Source organism: Vombatus ursinus, unplaced genomic scaffold (assembly GCF_900497805.2).
Source record: "Vombatus ursinus unplaced genomic scaffold, bare-nosed wombat genome assembly UNPS02000749.1, whole genome shotgun sequence".
Taxonomy (NCBI): Eukaryota; Metazoa; Chordata; class Mammalia; order Diprotodontia; family Vombatidae; genus Vombatus; species Vombatus ursinus.
The window spans coordinates 7,836,025-7,857,588 of record NW_020940527.1 but is presented as its reverse complement, the minus strand read 5'-3'; the positions used below and the strand labels follow the sequence as shown (position 1 = coordinate 7,857,588).

The 21,564-nt window shown below is 40.4% G+C and overlaps 1 protein-coding gene across 5 annotated transcripts in view; it reads left to right on the top strand.

Annotated features, from left to right (window-relative positions):
• The window catches only part of KCNMA1 (potassium calcium-activated channel subfamily M alpha 1), a 907,067-nt gene that overhangs the window by 751,864 nt on the left and 133,639 nt on the right, over positions 1-21,564 (top strand). For 4 of the 5 annotated variants that reach the window (XM_027858884.1, XM_027858875.1, XM_027858865.1 and 1 more), the window contains exon 18: positions 2,960-3,036. In XM_027858884.1, coding sequence (XP_027714685.1) covers positions 2,960-3,036 — 77 coding nt within the window. Of the gene's footprint in view, positions 1-2,959; positions 3,037-15,152; positions 15,327-21,564 lie in introns of all 5 variants that reach the window. The other variant, XM_027858893.1, reaches the window with a different exon arrangement.

The window sequence follows — 21,564 nt, the reverse complement described above, 5'->3', positions numbered from 1 at the left end:
GCCCTTCTAAGCTCACCATTAGGAAGGAATGCATAAGGGTCCAGATTAGTAGACAGAAAAGCTTGACACAGCAGCTCTGCTATATGAGCCTGAGGCTAGGGAGCCCTGCAGAAATATAGACCACTTCTGCCTCCCCCATTCCCATTTGTATAATTCCCTTTCCCGTTGCATCTCTCCCTAATGAATGTCACCAGCACAAAGTGGTCCAAGAAACAAATTACATCCTATGTTCAGTAGTGCAACATGTCTCATTTCTGTGCTTTATGGTATTCACAAATACATGCTGACATAATAAGTACAAGACCAGGCTGTGATTTTCCATGGTGTGGGGGAGGTGTCAGGGCAAATGCTGTCAGGGGATTTCAAATAGATGAGGTGGGCAGAAAACCACAGAAAGGACTTAGGAGATTTGAATGGAACTAGACAAGTTTTTTTTTTATTTGGTTTTTAACGGAAAACTTGATTAAGATGACTTGTTATTAAGTATATATTGTCAACTAGAAAAAAACAGCATAAATGAATGACTTGGAGCTGGTGGAAAACCCAAATGACCAGATCAGGCAGTGTTATAGGGGGAGGAGGGGCTCAAATGATCAGAATCCTGGGGAAAATCTGGTCTGGGCCAGTACAAATGACTAACATAATCAAGGCACAGGATTTTCTCATTTATTTGTAAGCAGCCTCAATAATAGTCTTTGATACATAGCCATCCAATGGCCTGCGTGGCACCATCTATGCAGAGACAGCAAGTGGAAAGTAAAGGACCCCCAAAGAAGAGCAAGGCCTGGATTTGTAATTTTATTTACGTAGGGAATTTGGGGGTGAGGAAACTCCCTCTACTAGCTCAGGTTAGCACCTTCTTTGCAATCAACAGTCTTTGAAGGTTGCCTATAGCATGCTTCTCAAACTTTTGGCTTCAGGACCCTTTTATATTCCTAAAAATTATTAAGGCCCCTAAAAAGCTTATATTTATGTGGGTTAGAGTTATTGTCATATCAGAATTAAAAACCTTAGTTTTATTATGAAAATAGTTTTGACCATGTAGATCCCATGAAAGGGTGTTAGGGACCCCCAACTGTAGACTTTGAGAACTGCTGGCTAGAGTGCTGAAAAAGTTAAGTGACTCGTCCAGGGTCACACTGCCAGTATGTATCAGATGTGGGATTTTAGTGCGCGTCTTCCTGCCTTTGATGCAGATTCTCTAGCCACTGTGACAAGCTGTCTCTTGACTAAAAGATGTAATCACAATATGTTACTTAAGACCTGGGTGGCTGCTCTTTTCCTCATATATCTAGGGAAGGAAGGCACTTAACACTGAGACTCAGTTTCCTTATTTGCAAAATGGAGGGTAGGGCAGGTAGTTGGTGCGGTGGATAGAGTGCCAGGCCTGGAGTGAGGTAGACTCATCTTCCTGAGTTCAAATCTGGCCTCAGACACCGTCTGCCTCAGTTTCTTCCTTTGTAAAATGAGCCGCAAAAGGAAATGTCAAACCACTCCAGTATTTTTGCCAAGAAAACCCCAAATGGGGTCATGAGAGTTGGGCATGACTGAAATGACTCAATTACAACAACAACAGCTCACAGGGGTTGTTACGAGGATATCATAATATAATCTACATAAAGCACACTGCGAATATTAAAAAGATATATAAATATTAGCAATCATATTGTTGCCTGTAAAATGAGGAGGATGAACTGAATGACCTCTTATGGTCTCTTCCAGCTCTAAATCTATCATCGTAATGCCTCCTGTGTGCCAGAAATTTAATAAAATGGATTTCATCTCACCACTAATACTAAGTCCCCATAAGGCATTATTCTGTGCATTGTTGTAGACTTACCTTGTGTTACCTCATTTGAGCCCATCAGAACATCCTATTAATTAGGTTCGTTGCTTGAATATCGTATAATGAGTGATTTTTTGAACCAGGCTGGGGACCTTTTGTAGATGCATGCCTGTCAAGTCTTGTTTAATCAAGGTGAAACATTCACTGAGAGCATATACATGTGTTCTTTAGTGTAGGGGTTGACTGCTTTTTTTTTTTTTGAATTTAGGAGTTTAAAATATGTAGCTATGCAGGATCTTAGAAATCACCTAGTTTAAATGCCTCATTTTACAGATGAAGAAACTGAGGCTTAGAAAGCTGAAGTGATTCGTCCAAGGAGATGGAGAAAAATGACAGAGCTGGATTAAAACCCAAGTCTTCTGACTTGAAATTGAGCACCCTTTCTGGGGGGGATGAAGCACCCAGTGACTTAGCATCGTAAACTTAGGCAAATCACTTCCTATCTCTGGACCTCACCAGTAAACAAGAGTATTTGACTAGTTAATCTTCAAGGTCCCTTCCAGTTCTCATGGTATACGGCTGCCATCTTGCCTGCTGGATGTTGATGCTGGATTTCGTATCACAGAGTCACCATCCAACTCAAACACCATCTGCTCTTCCTCCCCACCACCACCATTCTGTTTGCTTAATGAGCAAAAGTTTTTTCAAAGCATCACCTTTGTAAATTTTGAGCGAGGAATTGTCCCATCTATCTCTAATGTTCCTTAAATCTTTAGTTTGCTTCTAAGGAATCGAGAGATCTGAGTGGTGAGCTTGCCAATGCCTAGGCCTTCACTTTCCACGTGTTCAGCTGAGGTACCCTACATGATGCTCTCAAAGATGAAAGACAAGCAAGCTAATCTTCTGGGTTACATTATCAACCTTTCCCCCAATTACTTTTCCAATGAAAGTTTATTAAAAGAAGCACTAACTCGAAGAGCAGAGCCTTATGTTTGAAATGAAGGGTCTTGCAACAAACACTTCCGTCTTTAAACGTCTAAACCTTTCAAAAGATTAAAGGAAATTAGTGCTGGCATGTTTCATTAATTTGGCACCATAGCAGGAGGAAATGTGGGACTCATTTCATTTGGGTGGATTAAGAAATGTGTCAATTTTTCCATTCTCTCTCTCCAGGGCATTTTTTTACTGCAAAGCCTGTCATGATGACATCACAGATCCCAAAAGGATAAAAAAATGTGGCTGCAAACGGCGTAAGTAATATTTCCTCTGCTTTTCCTCGCCTACCAACCCCCACCCCTCAACCTCGCTTCCTTCCCCATCTCCTAAGGAAACTGTTCCACTTAACAACTTTGCTCAAATGTGTTTATGTTTCACACACTGGTACAAAGAGACTTGGAAATAAATATTGTTTGCTCAGTTGGCGAATCTGCCATTCACATCAGCCCGGACCACCACTCTCCCTGTTTTCTCTCCCTTCCCCCCACCTCTTCCTGCTTCCCTCCCCAAGAAGTGACCTAAATTAATTTTCATGGCCTCCTGACTTAAGAACAGTGCTGGTGAAGATGAGTCTGATCTGGGAGGGTCAAATTCAATACACAAAAAATGGGAGGTAGGGGTGGGGGTGGGGAGGGGAGGAGGCAAGAGCATCCGATAGTCCTCCTTCAGCTAGAGGGAGCTCAAAATGAGGCAATTTTATTTCCTGATAGGAGGATCTTGCTGGCCAGTGGGATTTACTGGGCATTACGATAACCAGGATCCAGTCAGGATGTCAAATCGTAATGACATCTGACACCTTTTCTATTTATCATCCAGATAGATGAAGTCATAAGATTCTGGCATCAAAGGGGAAAAAAAAGTTAAATTGAGATATCTTCATTCATCCTGGCCTTAGATCATTGCCAGGCAGATTTGCTTTGATTATTTTACTCAAGAGAAGCAACATGACATAGAGCATGGATGACTGGTCTTAGAGCAAAAAAGTCAGGTATGACATAGAGCAAGGAAGACTGGTTCTAGAGCAAGAAGTCAAGTCAGGTTATCTAGCATTCATTAAATGCCTACTATGCGCCAGGCACTGTGCTAAGCTCTGGAGATACAAAGAAAGAAAGGCAAAAGACAGTCCTGGCTCTCAAAGATCTGACAGCTTGATAAAGGAGTTCACAGTCTAATAGAAGATCTGGTTCAAGTCTCTACTCTAACACATATTGGCAAGGTGACCCTGGGCAAGTCACTTAACCTCTTAGTGGTCTGGCAACTCTCTAAGAATATGAGTGGCTGAGAAGATGCTGGCCTGCGTTGGTGGTGGGAATTTCATCATTTCATTTCTTCATCACAGGTCCAGTCACTATCCTTATTCTGTCTCACTCAAAGAGGCATTTGCCTGTTCTTTCACTCTCTGTGGTCGGTCCCCAAAGGCAGAATAGGCTGCATTCAGTAGCATATGGCATGTCTATCTCAAATTCCTTCCAAACCAAGCCCCAAGAAGGCTCTTTAAATATGGAGATTTATGGACTGAAGGTACTACCTTTTCTAGAAATGTTGAACAGGTATTACCCAATTTTTATTCAGTGACTTATATCCACTGGGACTGGGCATTCTCCACTTTTTTTAATGGCAAGGAGGGGAAGAAGTATCATCAATCTTGATATAATAATATTTTTATAATAATAATAAGAACAATAACAACAACAGCTATCATACAATGCTTTAAAGTTTACAAAGCTCTGTATATATTATCTCATTTACTTTTCACAACAGCCCTGTGAGGGTTATTATCTATTACTATACTCATTTTACTTACAAGTAAACTGAGGCATAGAGAGGTTAATGATACTCAGGATCACAGAGCTAGTAAGTCTTTGAGGTAGGATTTTAACTCAGGTCTTCCTGACCCCAAGCTCCTCATTCTTTCCCCTCTTCCACCTGGAAGTGATTAGATGATGTCCTAGAAGTCATGCCTCCCTCCCTGAAAAGAAATTAATTTCCAGTGGGAAATGCTAACTAAATCCAGTTTTTTTTAAAATGGGAAAAAAAACTAGTCTCTCCAGCTTTCTTTGCAGGGTGACACCTTTGGCTGAAGGTACCATTTCCAATTCTGATCTAATGTTCGATTGCTTCAGAATAGATTGTAAGCAGATTAAAATCTGAAATAGTCCAAGCTGATTTGGAAAATAGACATGGATCATAGAGTCTCAGTGGCCATCTATTTCATGCCAGGGGTGCTCTGGATAGGAACTGGACCTGTGATTTCATTTATGTGGACAATTATTCAATAAGACAACTATACATGCAGGTTGACACCTTCTCTACAACTATTAGTCTTGGAAAGTTAGCTACTTTGAGCAGTAAGAGGTTAAGTGACTTGCCCAAGGTCACACAGTTAGTGTGTACAGTGGCAGGAGTAGAACTCAGGTCTTCCTGGCTCCCAAAGCCAACTCTCTACCCATTCTACCATGTTACTTCATGGTTCAATCCATACCCAAACAAAAATCATCCTCTGCAATATACAGTATATAAGTACCTATCTGGCCTTTGTCTAAAGACTTCCAGTGAGGGACAACCCAATGTTTCCTGAAGTGTGAGGTGAGAGTAGGGTGAGCAGGCTAAATGGGGAATACATCTATGGCTGATCCACATATAAGGGACGATTGGTCACCAGCCCTTGATTTATTGACCCTTCCACTGAATCCTGAGAGTTATCCCAGAAGGCCTGAGGAAGGGGTTATTGTCTGGTTGTTTTAGATAGCAGGGCGGCCCCAGAAAAAGGGGTTTTATTAGCTATAACAAAGATTCTTATCCTTCCCATCTCCAGCAGGAGATGTAGTGAGTACAAGGGCAGCTGTTATGTGAAAGAAATCCCTCTAATGGCTACAAAGGGAACTCAGGCTCTTATGGAAGACTCCATGAAGAGATCCACTTTCCCAAAGTTTCTTCTTGATGTGAAGAATCCACAGAGAAACAATTCTTTCATTCTGAGGACACTCCCAAATAGCTAACCCCAGGAGGGTACAGGACCTGAGAAAAATCAAATTATGTGCCCTTCCCCTCCATCTCCTTAGTACTCATATACTTGTGAAACACAGTTTGAATGAATATCAAGGGGAATCTTAAAGGAACTACTCTTTCTTACAGTAGCCATAACTGGCCCTATCTGTATCAATAATACTGTACATGAACACTTTGGAGTTTTTTGTTTCTTTCTTTTATTGATTTATTTATCTTTTAGTCCTGGCTAGTGTCTGTGAAAGGGTAGCTGGAGGACCCATGGTAGAAGAGATTCATTGAAATGTCTGATGGAATGTTGGAACCAGAGGGCACCTTAGAAATTGACTTGTCCAACCCCCTCATTTGATAGATAAGGAAAACCAGGTCAGAGAGAGGAAGGGACTTACGTAAAGTCACATGAAGAGTTAGGGGCAAAACTGAGACCAGAATCTATTTTTTAAAGAATGTTCTATCTATTAAATCATACCTTGGGCAATCACTCTAATTCACCATACCCTGGGGATAACACTGAGACCCACTGACTGCCTGCATTGGTTCAGTCACCCGAAGGTTTGTAGACAAAAAGAACAGAGAAGGAGCATACTTCTCTGGGTTTGCCATTTACTGCGTGACCTTGGCTAAATTACTCTGTCTCTCTGAACCTCGGTTTCCCTACCTGTTAAATGAAGGGATTGGATTAGATGGCTCCTAAGATTCACTCAACCTCTAAATTGATAATCACATGAACTCTTGGAGAAAGGGAAGCAGCCCTCTTCAAGTAAACTAAACTCTCAAGGAAAAAGAGAAACCTTTAAGACCATGTCAAGCAACCATGCACTTGTGTAGACCAATAGAAGAAAGACCAGGTCATAGATGGTGGAAGAAGGAATAGGAAAGTGAATGAGGGTGATGGTGACATTAAAACAAGGGTTCTTAACTTCTGTGTGCATCATGTTTGGCAAAGCCCATTTCTAGACCTCTTCTCAAAAAATGGTTTTAAATGTGTTAAATAAAATACAGAGGATTGCAATGGAAGCCAATCATATAGAAATTCAGTTATCCAAATATTTGCAAGAACAAGTTCATGGACCTCGGGTTAAAAATCCTTATATTGAAGTGATATGGTGGAGAAGGTTCAACCAAGGATCTTTCAGAGTCAGGCTTCTAATGACTCCAAATGAAGTGAAAAGAAACAAGTAAATACCTTTTTTTTTTAAGATGCTGAGGGCAAAGATTTGACCCACCAGGGTATTTTCTCCCACTCTAGTTCCAGACAAGCCAACAGCAATAGTTACTTTCCCCACTGGAGAGAGAGAGAGAGAGAGAGAGAGAGAGAGAGAGAGAGAGAGAGAGAGAGAGAGAGTATGCTCATAATTGTTAGAAATGATTTTATTTTAATCATTTTCCTTAAAGTTAGTTCAGCTAGTGAAGAATATGATTCTTAATCACGTGCAGCCGGGATCATTGCAAAAGCACTGTCTCTTGAAAAGCTAAACCAACACGACAAGGTTTTGTTTGGGTTTTCCTCCCTCTCCTACCCCCACCTCCATTGCAGGTCTTGGCTGTCAAGCTAATATTTGACAGCAAAGTGGATTGTCCAAATATTTTTTTTCATAATTAACAAGGTAGAGCAGTCGATGTTAGAGAGAATGAAATGCAAATGGGGGGGTAGAAAGTGAATTGCTAAAAATAAACCTCCCCAGGCACGCAGGTGAGCAAAATAAGAAAGAACTATTTTTGTGACAAAAAAATCTTAATTACAACGGCATTAATTATCAAAATCTTCCCCAGCCAGTCAAAAGCCAGGTTCAAGAATAATGCATTGGTAGGCCCATGTCTCTTTGGAGACTGTCTATCCATTCCCCATGACAACATCAAGGCCTGAGCAAGAAGCTGACCCACATAGCCATTTGTCCAAACCTGTTAGGTTAGGTATTAATAATTTACCTAGGAGTGGTACATCTCCACAAAGCAAGGATAATTAAAATAACTGGGCCTTCCTTTCACAGCTTCCTCCCTCCCATCTTCCTTTGTCAAATAACCTGTAATGTTTCATGTCACCTTGTCCAGAGGAATTTCCAAAGGTGGAAATCCAGTGTGCTTCTAACTGGTCATTCTGTGTCTATGTAGTTTTAACTTTTGCATTTCTTTGATTTCCACATAGCTTTCCAAGGAAGAGAAAAGCACAATTTGGCCTGAGATGAAAACTCTCGCAGCCAAATCTTTGCTCCTTTTGTTTTTGTATATCAAACCTGCTTTAATTGTTTATATTCCCCCCCCCCCCCAGCTTTTAAGCTTACAGAGAGGGGAGGCATCATAGGGGACAAGTCATGTATGAATTGATGTGTTTGAAGAAATTTTACTTAATCTTTGATAATTGACATATTTTTGATTTATTTTTTTTCTCTTGCTGCCTTGGAACACGGGCCCTACTCTATTTTAACTGCACACTGGTAGTGATATATTGTGAGTAAATCGGGTTCCTAGAAGCCCAGAGTCCAGTCCCACCTGTCTTTCTCTAGAAGAAATTCTTTATTTCTGTATAGTTTCAGTTCTTTTCTTTTTGATATTTATGTTGCATGTAGCAGTGACATCATACCCACACCTCTCTCATCCTCCAACACGGTCCATAGACTAGCAAAGAGCTGGAGACAGCGGGTTGCTCAACCTGCTGTCCGATCATCCCCACCCGTGCTGCCTACCCCTTCCTCATCAGCTCCCAATACGGTCTTATTTTTTCCATTTGGAAATAAGACCTTGACAACGGTGTTTCTCTTAAATGACTTGGAACCTGTCTCATTACTTTTTAGGGGAGACCAATAATTACCACCATAGCTGTGTATGCTGGATGAAGTGGGAGTCATTGACATGCTTGCCTTTGAAAAATTAGGCTCAGCCTCCACTGCGACCGTGCTTGAATTCATATTCAAAAGAAAGTCCATATGCTGCATATATATATATATATATATTCCTTCATGGTGATATATATATGATGTGTATTGGTACTTTATATGTAAAAATGCTAATTTTTATATATACAGTCACAGATATTCTATAGAGAGGCACTTGCTACCACATACATATCTATCTCTTTATATAAGATAGTGAATTAGTTGTGTGAGTAGCTTTGGAAATATAGATATCTGAAGGGCTGGAGACAAGTAAATGCATTGTGGTAATTATTTCCAACAATCTGTAAAGTTTCCCTGTCTCCCTCACTATAAAATTCCTCTTTCACAATGTGATCCAATAGTTCCTCAGGGCCACAACAAAAGGATTTAAAAAAAAATACTATAGCCCCTGTTCATCCCTCCATCTGCTCCCTGAGTGCTGGTCAGGTATCCTGGAAAGACGATACATTCAGTCCTGCCAGAAGAATGCTGCCTTTGCAGCAAATGGTTCTCTAATGGCCACAAGAAGTTAATGCAAGTCCCCAGACACTTAATACATTCCCATGGAGCATATTTCTTGCCCAATAAGACTTGGTCTGTGAGGAAATTTAGAGGTCGGTGTCTCTAAATACATGCTGGAGAAACGTGGCTTAGAAATTATTATTATGGTACTTGGTCCTGAACAAGGTGCATCAGACTGGTAAAAACCAGCCTCCTTCATGGGTCTTCAGGTTGATTCAATAGCAGAGATTGATAGAGATGTTATTCCAGCGACAGATCCTGCCCCCCATTTCTGTATAGCAGTGCACTAAGGCTAATCATTTGGATGGAGCTATCTCCTGAGTTTGGAGGGCGAATGATGCAGTAATTCAGTGTTAAAAGTGGCAGCCCAACTTTGGAGCCCCTGAGGCCATGGAATTCTAATACAGTTGATTGAGAAACTCTCTCTACCCCATCCCTGAGTGGATAATGAGAGTGAGTCAACTTCTAGCTTCCAGATCCAAAGACTAAATCAGATATCCCTTTGGAGTTTGAGGAATGGCACAGAAAAAACCACCAACCAAGCTCAGTGCCAAGCTCCTCAGAGTCTTCTTGCCATAAGACGGTCATTGGAGGCAGAACCAATTCATTAGCTGGGTGTGCTGACACTAACTTACTAGCTTTTCTTTTTCCTTCGTTCTGTTCTTGGAACAGAAAGTCCTTCCACCTGGAAGAACTTTCTTCTTCCTCCAGAAGCTAATGGGAGGAATTTAGCTAAGTGAAGACATCAGTCCTAATTTATAGGGCCTGAACCAACACTCCCTGATTCCCAGTGTCACATCAAACAAATGCCTCAGCTGCCAACCAAGCCTTAGAGGACATTTTCTTCCATGGTTATTTTTATTTCTAATTTTAGTTCCTCCCCTGCACAAGAGGTGAAGCTCCAGGGCTCGTACTTGGGAATGATCCTTCTTTGCATTGAACTCTTAATATCTTGAACAGTGATTTTCAAAGTGAAGTTTTGGTTTGAAAACTGACTATAATTTGCCTAGCAGAATCCTTTTTTTTTTCCACGCTGGTCTTTTCCTCGACTTTGCTCAGTTTGAAACCAAAGATGTTTTTCCAACAGTTGGAAAACTCCATCTGGAGCCTGACAGTCCAGTATTGCTTTCTCCTGCCTCCTCCAATCCACCCTGGAAATTAAGATTCCACAATTGGAAATTGGCTGACAATTTGGTTGCTGATGTGGGAGGCAGATGGTACTGAGGACAGGATAGAATCCAACTCACTCCCCCATTCCAGGCTTGGCTTGGAAGGGCCAACTCAAGTGAGAACTTGAGTTTGACAGCAGATTGTCAATCTGACTTGAAGAAATATCAGCAATGTGGACATGTTTAGTCCAGAGGGGCTGCGTTTTGCAGAGTTTTCTCTTCCCTTATTATAACCACATTTTCAAATACATGAGAAGTTTTCCAGTGGCACCACTGATCATTTCTTGATTTTAAAAGCACAGAATTGGCCACTTGAGATTCCTTCATCCTACCAACACTTCCTCCTTGGCACTGCAGATAATGCCAGGAAATAGAAGTGAACAGCCTCTCCTTAATGATCTTCTTCCTTCATTGTGCCCCAGGAAGATGCCCACACATAGTTAGAAAGTTGTAGGGGTGGCCATTTCTAACAAAGAACACCCCAGTAGGGTGATGTTTTTTTTTTCGGAGGTGGGGAATGAGGTCCAGAGTCCAGTCCTGGCCTGAGGGTTTGTTTGGCTTCAACCTCATAACCAGAGACCAAGCAGAAGGCACTTTATGATTCCGGTAAAAAATACTAATTAGCAACTCCAGGTGTTCGTACCCTGCTTTCAGGTTGGAACTTTTGAAAACAAGGCAAATTTATCCTCTGGTGATACTTGCCAGGCCCAGGCCAGGAGACTTCCCCTGGAGCATTGTGGAAAGAAGGGGAGACAGTTGACCTTGTGCATTAATCGTTGGAAACATGCCACACAGTTGTCTTTTATGGCCAAGGAAGCTTCAGTGGAAGCCGTAAGTTGACCTGGCTGGTGGCTTGATCTGGTTCTAGTTAATGCTGCCCAAAGCATTAGAACCAGCTTGCTTGCTAGACACCACCTCCTGCTGTCCCTTCCTCCCCATCCCCACTCCCCTCTGTAGCCATTAAAACTCCACCCTGGATCAAATGAAACCAGCGAATTGAAATGACAGTGTTCCCCATTTCAATTCTTAATGAGAGCCAAGGCACTGAGGGCTGGCCCTCCCAGATCTTTTCTCTTGACCAGCTGCCCTTCTGTAAGGTTCCACTAGATGTCCTTGCAGGTCTGCTTTTTGTTACTATTGAAAAATACTTGATTGAATAATGGGGCTATGGTGTGGGAAGGACAAACAGTGGGTGACTGTTTTAAAAAATAATGTTTTTTTAAGGAAATCACCAGGAGAGAGAAGCACCCTGTCTTGCCTGTGGTAGAGCCAGACTAAGAGCTGGCATACCTGCCCTAAAAAAATTCAAAGTTAACCTCTGCACTTGAAGCAAGTCGACTTGGATTTTAAGCGGCGTGTTGCTATCTACAACCCTCCCCAACCCCTATCCACGCTCTAGACTGTCCCCAGACTTGGCAACAGACTTAAAGAAATAGTAGCATTAGCTTTTAGAACCAATTTAAAGCAAAAAAAGAGGCATTTGGGGTCATTGCTGGCATCAATTGTTCACCTTTCACCAAAACAAAACCAAATGGATGAAAGGAAGCAGAGTCAGCCAGGGAGTAGGCTTTGAGATCTTAAGTCATTGCCTCCAGACTTTTAGTTCCTCTCTTATTCCTCTGTCTAAAATTTAAGGAAACTGTTATCCCAAAATAACACTCTCTTTGTTATAAACTCTCAGAGATCCCACCCATCAGTGGGGAGATGTCCAACTGCATTAACTGGTAAAAAATGTAGAATTAAGGCAATGCCAAATGTTCTGGGATTCTTTGCTTGATGAGCACAAATTGCCAGGTAACCTCTTCTGGCCCCAGGTGGGTTTTTTGAGGGCTGAGCTCAGAAGAGCCAGGCTAGGGGAAGGGGCAAAAGAGCGCCTAGGTCTAGCTAGCAGATTGCCAAAGGAAAGGTTTTGGAATATTCCCCCAAGGCTGTGCAAGGTGGCTACTCTCTCAGCAGGTGCTCAGTCGGGACAGTGGTACTTCTTACAGAGAGTTTGATCAAGTGTGATACCCATCTTTAACCATTTCTGTATTGTCTTCAGTCCTCTCACTAGTCATTCTTGCTAATATTGTGTGATGTTGTTTGTTTTTCTCTTTTAATTTTAATACTGTATTTGGTGTGAGTGTAATATGATTGGGGAAGGAATAAATAAGAAATGCATGTTTTCCTTTTAAAAAAATTACATATATTGCTTTGCTATAATGGTTAATCTTTTTTACAGCAAGTCTTTTTTTTTTGCTGCTTATTTTAACAGGTTAAAAGCCTGTTTCCTGCATGCTAACAATATGAACTCTCAAAATGATGCATGGTCTTCGAACAACCAACTAAAATAACAGTTTAACACAGTCTCTTGCAAGGCTTTGGTTTAAAGTGGTTCTTCCCTCTGAATCCCTCAGAGTAGGGGATTTCAGTTGCCATAGTTCTTTGGGTTTAATTCTTATGGAAAGAGTTCCCAAAGTTATCCTTCCATTCACCACATTCCCTCCCACCACTATCACTCTGCCTTTACCCTTAAAGATGGTGGGTTTTTTTTTTAAATAAGTATGTCAGATTCTATTTTTGCGTATAGAAAAGGCAGTATGGAAATGAAAACCAGGGACTTTTGCTAATGAACTTGGTGGCCCTCTCTTCTACTGCATAACTTGATTTTTTTAAAAGAGAGATACTAAAAATAAAAATTTTTAAAATGACATTGAATGCAAAACCAGTTAGTCTTCTTATCCATTTGTGGTTATAGTAGTTAAAATTTTAATACTTCCCTTATAGAATTAAGAAAAAAATCAAAGGCGTGATTTCCCAGGTGGGTTAGTTATTCAAAAATTCATTTTTAATGAAATTATACTAACGTTGCCCTCCTCCTCCAAGCTTCAACCACTGCTGTGAGTTGGCAACAGGAGAAGGCCTGCTGAATAGAGTGTATACTTGTCTCTTCCCGATCCTTCGATTCAAACACCACAGTCAAATCTTTTTCCATAAAAGCTAAGCTCAGAGGAATGATATACCATGCAGTGCTCAAGGTGGTTGCTGCGCAATGATCTGTCTGAACAGCTGTAAGATAACTCGACCAGCTAGGATGCTAAAAGAACATGTCACTGGAAATGTGAGCAAAGTTTAAAGGAATGGAGTTGCTGCTGAAGAGATCACTCATTCATCTCCCCCAGTGCCTGTTTTTCACAATCATAACGTTACCCTTGCTTGACAAATATACTGTATGGCAAGTCATAAAGGTCTTAGAACAGGACTTGACCCATTTGAGAGATTTAAACCTCTCTTCCTGGTGACTGTTGCATTCAAGGAGGGCAAAACCACAAGCCATATTTTAAAATAACACTGCTGCCATGCTGGGGGGAGGAAAGAAAAAAACAAAAAACAAACCTCGGAGGGAACCTGTGGGCAGAAGGAACAGCCCCTCTTTGGTTCATATTGATATCAGAGGATTTTGTGTTTTTACTTAAGAAATTGCAGATGAGTACCCCAATTTTCTATGCAGAGAAATGCAGACTAATTCATGTTAAATGATTAATAATGATGTGCATCTGGGTTACCATCCAAAATAAGACCAGAGAGCCTCTCAGGCTTGTATTGTGACATGAATTGACCTGGTGGATTATAGTGGGAGTACCAAAGGAAGCACTTCAGGGACGCCAAGACAGTTGTGTTACTTGACAGTTTAGGTTTTGACCTGAAGTCTATATGGACAAAACAACATTACTTCTTTCTGAGAGAACCACTCTGGTGCTCAGATCTCAAATGAGATCAGTATAAGGTCTTGATTTTGTTGTTGATTTAAAAAAATACTCTGTTCATTTATCCCACCCCCTATTAAGAAAAACAAAAACAAAAGAAAAGAAATTAATTACCCAGTAATTTGATGAGATTATATGTTTCTATGCATATGCATAAATATGTATAAGCATATATACATATGTTGTAAACCATACAGCATTTATTTAAATGTTAGCTTTTCTTTCTGGATTTGGTGGGGGGAGATATAAACTAATGTAATTTTCAAATTCTCTCTCCTTGAAGCAAGAAATACATCCTTGAGTGGCTAAGTATATTCTGGTGGACCAACCTCCCTTATGCTTCTGGTGATTTCTTATTTGTAAACAGCCTTTAATGTCAAATATGCAGCATTAGCCAGGAGTAGCTGCATTTCTTATATGGACAGATTTGGATATTTGTTCTGTCAAGAGTAAATTTAAATTCCTATAGGCATCATGTAAACTCACTCCCAGGAAGTTCAGCAGAGACATCCTTAGATTCTATATTAACACATAATCGTTTTGCCTCTAATTTGATGAAAGCTGTCCCAGGCTCTGCCTGATGCTAAGAAATAGATGGAAATTGGAATGCCTGCATATTAGATATCTTTTGCATTTTTGAAAAAAAAATCATTTCTTGTTCCAAATTAGCAATTAATTGATTGGCTGTGTGCATGTTTTGCCCTCTAGTAGTAATCAGGCCAGGGGGAAAATGTTGGTGATATTCTTCTGTCTTTAATTTGTTCTTTTCATAGAAAAACCTGATTGCAATTAGCCATTCTCTTTTCCTGTGGTCACCCATTTTATCTTGGGGGGGGGGATATAACATATGACAGCCTTGGGGAATCCAAAGACAATTTACCTTTTCCCTGTTTTTTGATGTGCAGCCAAACTGTTATCGTTAATCGTACTGCATTTTTTTTTTCTGGGTCAAGACTGTTAACGTAAACTAAGGCCTGTATTAAATCCCGTTATGTATAACCTTGCCATTAACCTGCCACTCTTCCTCTCCTCCCATCCAACCACATGGTTATAGCCAAGATGTCCATCTACAAGAGAATGAGACTGGCATGTTGTTTTGATTGCGGACGTTCTGAGCGTGACTGCTCTTGCATGTCAGGCAATGTGCGTAGTAACATGGACACCCTTGAGAGAGCCTTCCCACTTTCTTCTGTCTCTGTTAATGATTGCTCCACCAGTTTACATACCTGTAAGTTTTAACACCAACACATGATGTTCCATGTCTTTTGTGTCTGTGGTATTATCATCCCCGTCTTGTGCTGTGCCCTGTGGTTCCTTGCATTTAAAAGGCTGATGCTTTTTCTAATGTCATCTCTCCCGTGGTCCTTTATTTACCTTTCTATATATCTATGTATCTGTGTTTATGCCTTTAGAGCATCCCTCTTCCTATTTTTGTGATTTATTAATTTATTTTTGTGCTTCTTAACAAAGCAGGACCTAAATAGTGTGGTCTAGTAATGCTTTACTTTTATTTCATAAATGGAAGGGGCAATTGGCTCAACAGTACAGCAAACACATTAGTGATGAAATTAGATGGAAGAAAAGGTCTCAATTTAAGGGCCATCTATGCCAACTCTGGGTTTGAATGACATGCAGTGGGTTAAGGGAGTTTCTCACAAAGTATCTTGAGATGCAAGGACATTTTTATATTCAAGTCTACTCCTTGGTCACCCAGTCCCTCAGGATTCCTTCCTTTCCCTTTCAGAGAGAAGCCCTAAGGCCTCAAACCTGGTTCTATAATGGGGGTATATATGTGTATATACATATATATATATATATATATGTACGTATGTATGTATGTATGTATGTATTTGTCATAGAGTCAAAGATCTGAGTTTGATTCTTGACTCTGACATCTTCTAGTTGTGTGACCCTTGGGAAAGTCACTGAAATTATCTGTGCCTCAATTAATTCATCTGTAAAATGGAGATAATAACCTTTGCTTTTTCTATTTCACAGACTTGTCATGAGGCAAGCTTTCTGTAAACTTTACATGTCTATAAATATGATCTACTATTATGATGTAGGTTCTCCTCAGGAAGATTCCAAATTCAGAACATTCTTCCCATTGAGGGAGGGGAATTGTGAAGTTATGTAAAGAGAAAATCTTAGCCCCCCTCAAATTATATTATAATTTCAGTTACCAACAGGAGCAGAATATTCAGGCACTTAAAAAAAAGAAAAACTACAATGTTTCATCAATTTTGGTAAGATTGACTCTTTGCAAGCCTTAGTTAGCAGTGCTGAGACTGTGCCTTCACTCATTTTAATAGGGCAATATTCATACTACATTATTTCAAGAATATCAGATTTTCACACTGAGGTCGTGTTGTATGTATATCAGCCTAGTGGCAGAGCCAGGTATACCACAGTACTACTCATTAGGAAACTGATGGTTTCTATTGTCAGCATTATACAACTCATATCCTTTTGATGACAGAGAATATGGACATTAATTATGTGATCCTTGAGGAGTTTCTGTTTGGTATTTTAAAAAGCCTTTGATCAAGTCAGCAGTCATAATGTCGCCTTGGTATATTCTTTGAGCCTTCCTCCCTCTCTTTCATCTCTCATATCCATTTGGGTTACGAGTCTTATTGATTCTGTCCAAACAATCTGTCCCTTCCTTTCTATTCTCACTGTCACCATCCCTTCTTGTACAGGTGCCTATATATGGCTCAACTATATCTTGGACAGACATTAGCAGAGATGAGATAAAATAGTATCTACAGTAATTGGTCTCATCCAAACCCCAAGAGGGTTGACCAGGAGGGCAATATCATGCTTAATCAAGTCCAATTCAAAATGGACCTTACTTATTTTAACTCATACAACTGTGGGGGTGGAGGGCACAGGTAATGCAATGGCCTTCAGAGGCCTACTTAGTAGGAGAAAAATCCCATTGAGTGGAATGGGGCAGAGTTCTCTTCCTTTTTACAGTATTTAACACTGAAACTCAGGTCTACGTCTCATAATATGCACTGCTTACTGGGATGGGCAATATTAGAGTTACTTGGAATAACTGAATTGGGGCAAAAAGTTGTCTTCTCATTCATGAGAATACCTGGGAGAGTTATCTCCTCCATAATGATGCCAGCTGGCAAGATGCTATTCTCAAAAGTTACATCAAATGGAGTTGCAGAGAGGGACTGAAAGGAATTTCACTCTATTCCAATATACAATCAGGCAAAAGCTCAAAGAGGCCTTTTCCTTCCAATAATTGGTCTTTAAAGTCATCAAGGCAGATCTCACACTGAATTAATTATTTTGTTCATGAAACCCAAGCAAACATGAAACCCTGGACAAAAGAAGGTATCCTCTTTTCCCCTTTTAATTCCCTTAATGATGAAAATTATTCCGACTAAGACAATCCTATCTACTCCTTATCTTCCATGTGCATAGAGCTGATTAGGTTATTTCTCTGCTCAAAAATCTCTCATTTCCCTCTGGCATACCAAGTGAAGTTTGAACTCTATTGCCTGAAATTTAAGACTCTTCCCATTCTGGTACCATCCTATCATGAGGACCTTGTTTCATACTAAACTCTACCATGCAATCTATATTCTATGCAAAATGAACTCTTTCCCCTTGAACATACCCTGGACTTCCCTGCATCTAGGTCTTTACTGACACTGTACCATATTCACGAATGCCTTTCCTCCCCACTTTTGACCACTGAATTCCTACCTTCCTCTTCAAGCTCAACTTAAATTAGCACTACCTCCTCCATGAAGTCACCCCTCCTATCTCCAACTGGTTATGAACTTTGCCAACACTGTCCACTAGGCATCTTATTGCATTCTATTCTTTGCTCCCCAGTGGATTGATACCTGTGTATTTTGATCAGAGGAATATTAGAACTAGATAGTAGTTGCCAGAACTTGTTTATAACAAGTTCTATATGGTGCATATAGAAAAGAAGTCTGGTAGTTGTGTGAAGGATGCATCAGAGAGGAAGATGGAAAAGATCTGTTAGGAGGTGCTGACAATTATGTAGGCAAGTGTTAAGGAAGAATGGTACCAGGGGAGGTAATGAGAAGATAGAAGGGGAGACTGACAAAGCCCACACAAGGCCATAAGCTTCACCTGGACAAGAACAGTTTTATCTAAACTTTCCATTTTACCCAACACCTAGCTCAGTGTGCCATATACAGTAGGTGATTTTTTTTAAAAAAAGTGAATTGTATTGATTTTCAGAGCAGGGGAGTAATGGAGCAAAAAGAGACTTGGGGTACACTTGGTTTTGTTGGAGGAGTACTGCTATGATTGATCAAGAGAAAATCATCATCTGCCACTTGAATCGTCCTTTTCTCAGAGCCTCCTGTTTTAAGCAGGATGTACACTTCTGATCCCAATCAGCATTCAGATCCCCCAAACCACAGCCGGGACTCACTGGCTCTTTAAGTGTTCCCTCCTTACTTGGAAGAAAGGAAACAGCTCCTGTGGTCAAGTCCTAGCCCTGGTCTCTCTTCCCACCAGACATAGCAAAGTAAATGACTAGCCTACTTGGGGATGCCAAGGGGTATAATTTCTACCATATCCAAGGAGAAACCATACTTTGGAGCATTTCAGTAGCTTTCCAATTTTACTCCAAGCTTCAGCTGGGGGGGACGGGTGGAGGTAAGGATTAAGAGTAAGAGAAGACAGCATTTTGGATTGTTTTGTCCTGTCCACCCAGAAAAATCCTGTGCATGATCTCATGGCCCTCCTGCCTCCCCCAAATAGAACTGCTGTAGGGAAACATGTAGCTTTTGGCTGCACATTGAAGCTTTAACTGGTATTGACAGCTCAGAGGGGATTTTGCCTCCTCTGTTTCACTAGCCTCCCCCCAGTCATCACTCCATCAAATGAAAGCAGATTTCATTCTTCCCTGTGTGAGACCACTCACCTTTGACTGTTAATAATAAGTAAGAAAAATCAATACCAATTCGAGCCCCTTCACGAACCCACATAAGCCTTTCTTCTCCCATTAAAAACTAGCCATCTACATGCAGAATTTTACTGGCAATGCTTCAGTAGAAATCACAGGGCTTCCCTAGCCCTGCCGTAGGGTCGGCTGGTACCCATTTTGACAGAGCTAGTTGACTCAAAGAATGGTGGTGAGAGTCGGCTTTTCATTAAATATGAGCAGATGTGAAATGTAGAGTGTTTGACGATTAAAAATGGCAGGAGAAGGGCCCTTGAATCAAAGTGAGGTCAGATGGGCAGATCAGATTACCTCTCTTACATTCTTTAGTTGTTCAGAAAATCATTCTGAATTAGTGTCAGCATAGCCCTGATGGGTTTTGCCCTTTGTCTTTTATGCTGGGACTATATTGTTTCCCAAGACACTCATTAAAGGTCATTATACTATTATGGAGCTTGCTTTGGTCGTAGTTCCCCAGTTGGGCTGATGTGCTTCTAAGATTATTTAATGTACTTCTTTCTTTTTTTTTCCTCTCTCCTACCCCCTCTTTTAGTCTTTTTACTCTCTTCCCTCTCTCTGATTCTCACTGTCTTTTTAAGGAAAAGCTTTTCATTTCCAAGATACTTTAAATAGAAAGCCAAGCCTCCATTATATGTTTTCTGTAGTGGGCAGAGAAAAAGGAAGTTCTCGGAGGAGTGTCAATATCTTCAAAGTATTCACAGTGTTTGTAAAAATCTGTCTCATTGCAGAGATTTATGACTGTTAAGTGGGTAATTTCCTTTTGACATTGTTGAGGAATCGACTGAGTGGCTAGCACTGTTGATTCTATCAGTGACTACCAAGTTTCCCCTTAATAAAAGAAGAATCTCTTATTTGGGGGGGCAATAGTAAATTAGAAAGTTGAATGTACCAGACTCACTATATACAAGCAGAACATAGTAGAACCAGTTACTGATGAGGGATGATATTCTCTCCAGTGTGTCTTTGCCTGAGTAGGATTTCTCTCCAATGGCCATATTGAAGTTGCCACCGTCGGGACCAACCAACTCCAGGTCAGGTCTCTTCAGAGTGAGCCCTTTCTGTGTACGGTGGTATAGAAACACTCATTTGTTTCATTAAAAAACAATAACAACAAACAACAAAAAAATAAAAACAAAAAACAACAATTTTTGGTTCTAACTCTCTCCAAATTTCCCAACACAAATTTATAAAATGGCCTTCCTCTCTGTTTTGGAGTTTATCCCGTTCTCTCAGTCTAGTCTAGTAACTAAGAGAAAGGGACAATTAAAATTATGATACTATGACACACCAGAGATCAAACTGATTCAAACTCGTTGAGATGGACATCATGTGATACTTGTCACAAACCTCCTGTAATGGTAGCATAAACCAATGAATCATTTGGTTTAAAAAAAGAAAACAGTTCTTTGGATTTTTCTTTTGTAGCGTGTCAGCTAACATACACGTGTGATTACATATACCAGTGTTTCAATTTACTAATAGTTGAAGCCTATAGAATTACATGCATCCTTTACAAATGACTGTGCTAATTTTAAGGTGTGCATGACTTTTATTTCTCACGTAGGTATAATACAAGGTGTCAGTTCAGAGAGTTCGCTTGAGAGAGGACAAGCCTAGCATGAGAAAAATGGAAGGCAAAATGGACAATACATCACTTTTGTGTCATCTGTAGCCTTGCCATAGAATAAACAAAAATCAACTTATCTTCATCAGCCCTTGGTTTGTGTAGGTGTAGAATTCACCATTGTCAGTAGCTCTAAAGGCACCCGAGTGAAGCAGAGGCATTTTTGAAGTGCATAAATCAGATAATGAGGGGTAGAGGATCTGGAGAACTTGGGAGTGCCATCAGCACCAAGAAGATTACTAGAAAGGGATACGCCATATGTGGACAGTTGACAAAGCCAATTGAAATGAGATGAAATAGAATAAAATGTATAAGAAGTCCATATTTTGTCCTCAATTCCAGTGTCTCATCATAGTGTGGTAATATTTGGTGGTAGGTTCCACCAAGCTAGACAGAAGTCTGTGGTCAGAAACCTAGCCCAGCCAAGGTCTGAGAAGGTCATCACCAAATGACTGGTGACCAGGGGGTGATTTATTTTTTTTCACCAAGCATCTCATGAAGCATATTTCCTAATGCCTCGTCAGTTAGCGATTATATGGGAAGAGCACCCACATGGTCTTCTGAAATGATAAAGGAATTATTTTTATTCCCTTATATGCAACTTTAAGTGACTTTTTACTCTATTCCTATATTCCAATCTTGGTTCATTTCACTACTGGACAATGAATCTTACAAGTTATCTTACTAATGATAATGGAAGGGAGAGTCATGGATAATTCAGCCCTGATCATTTTAATTGCTGAATTCCTAATATGCATGCTGGCTCTTCCAGAATCTTCCTGGGCCTTTTCTTTTTTCTACTTTCACATGAGGGAAGGCATTCTTTCATACACACACACACACACACACACACACACACACACACACACACACACA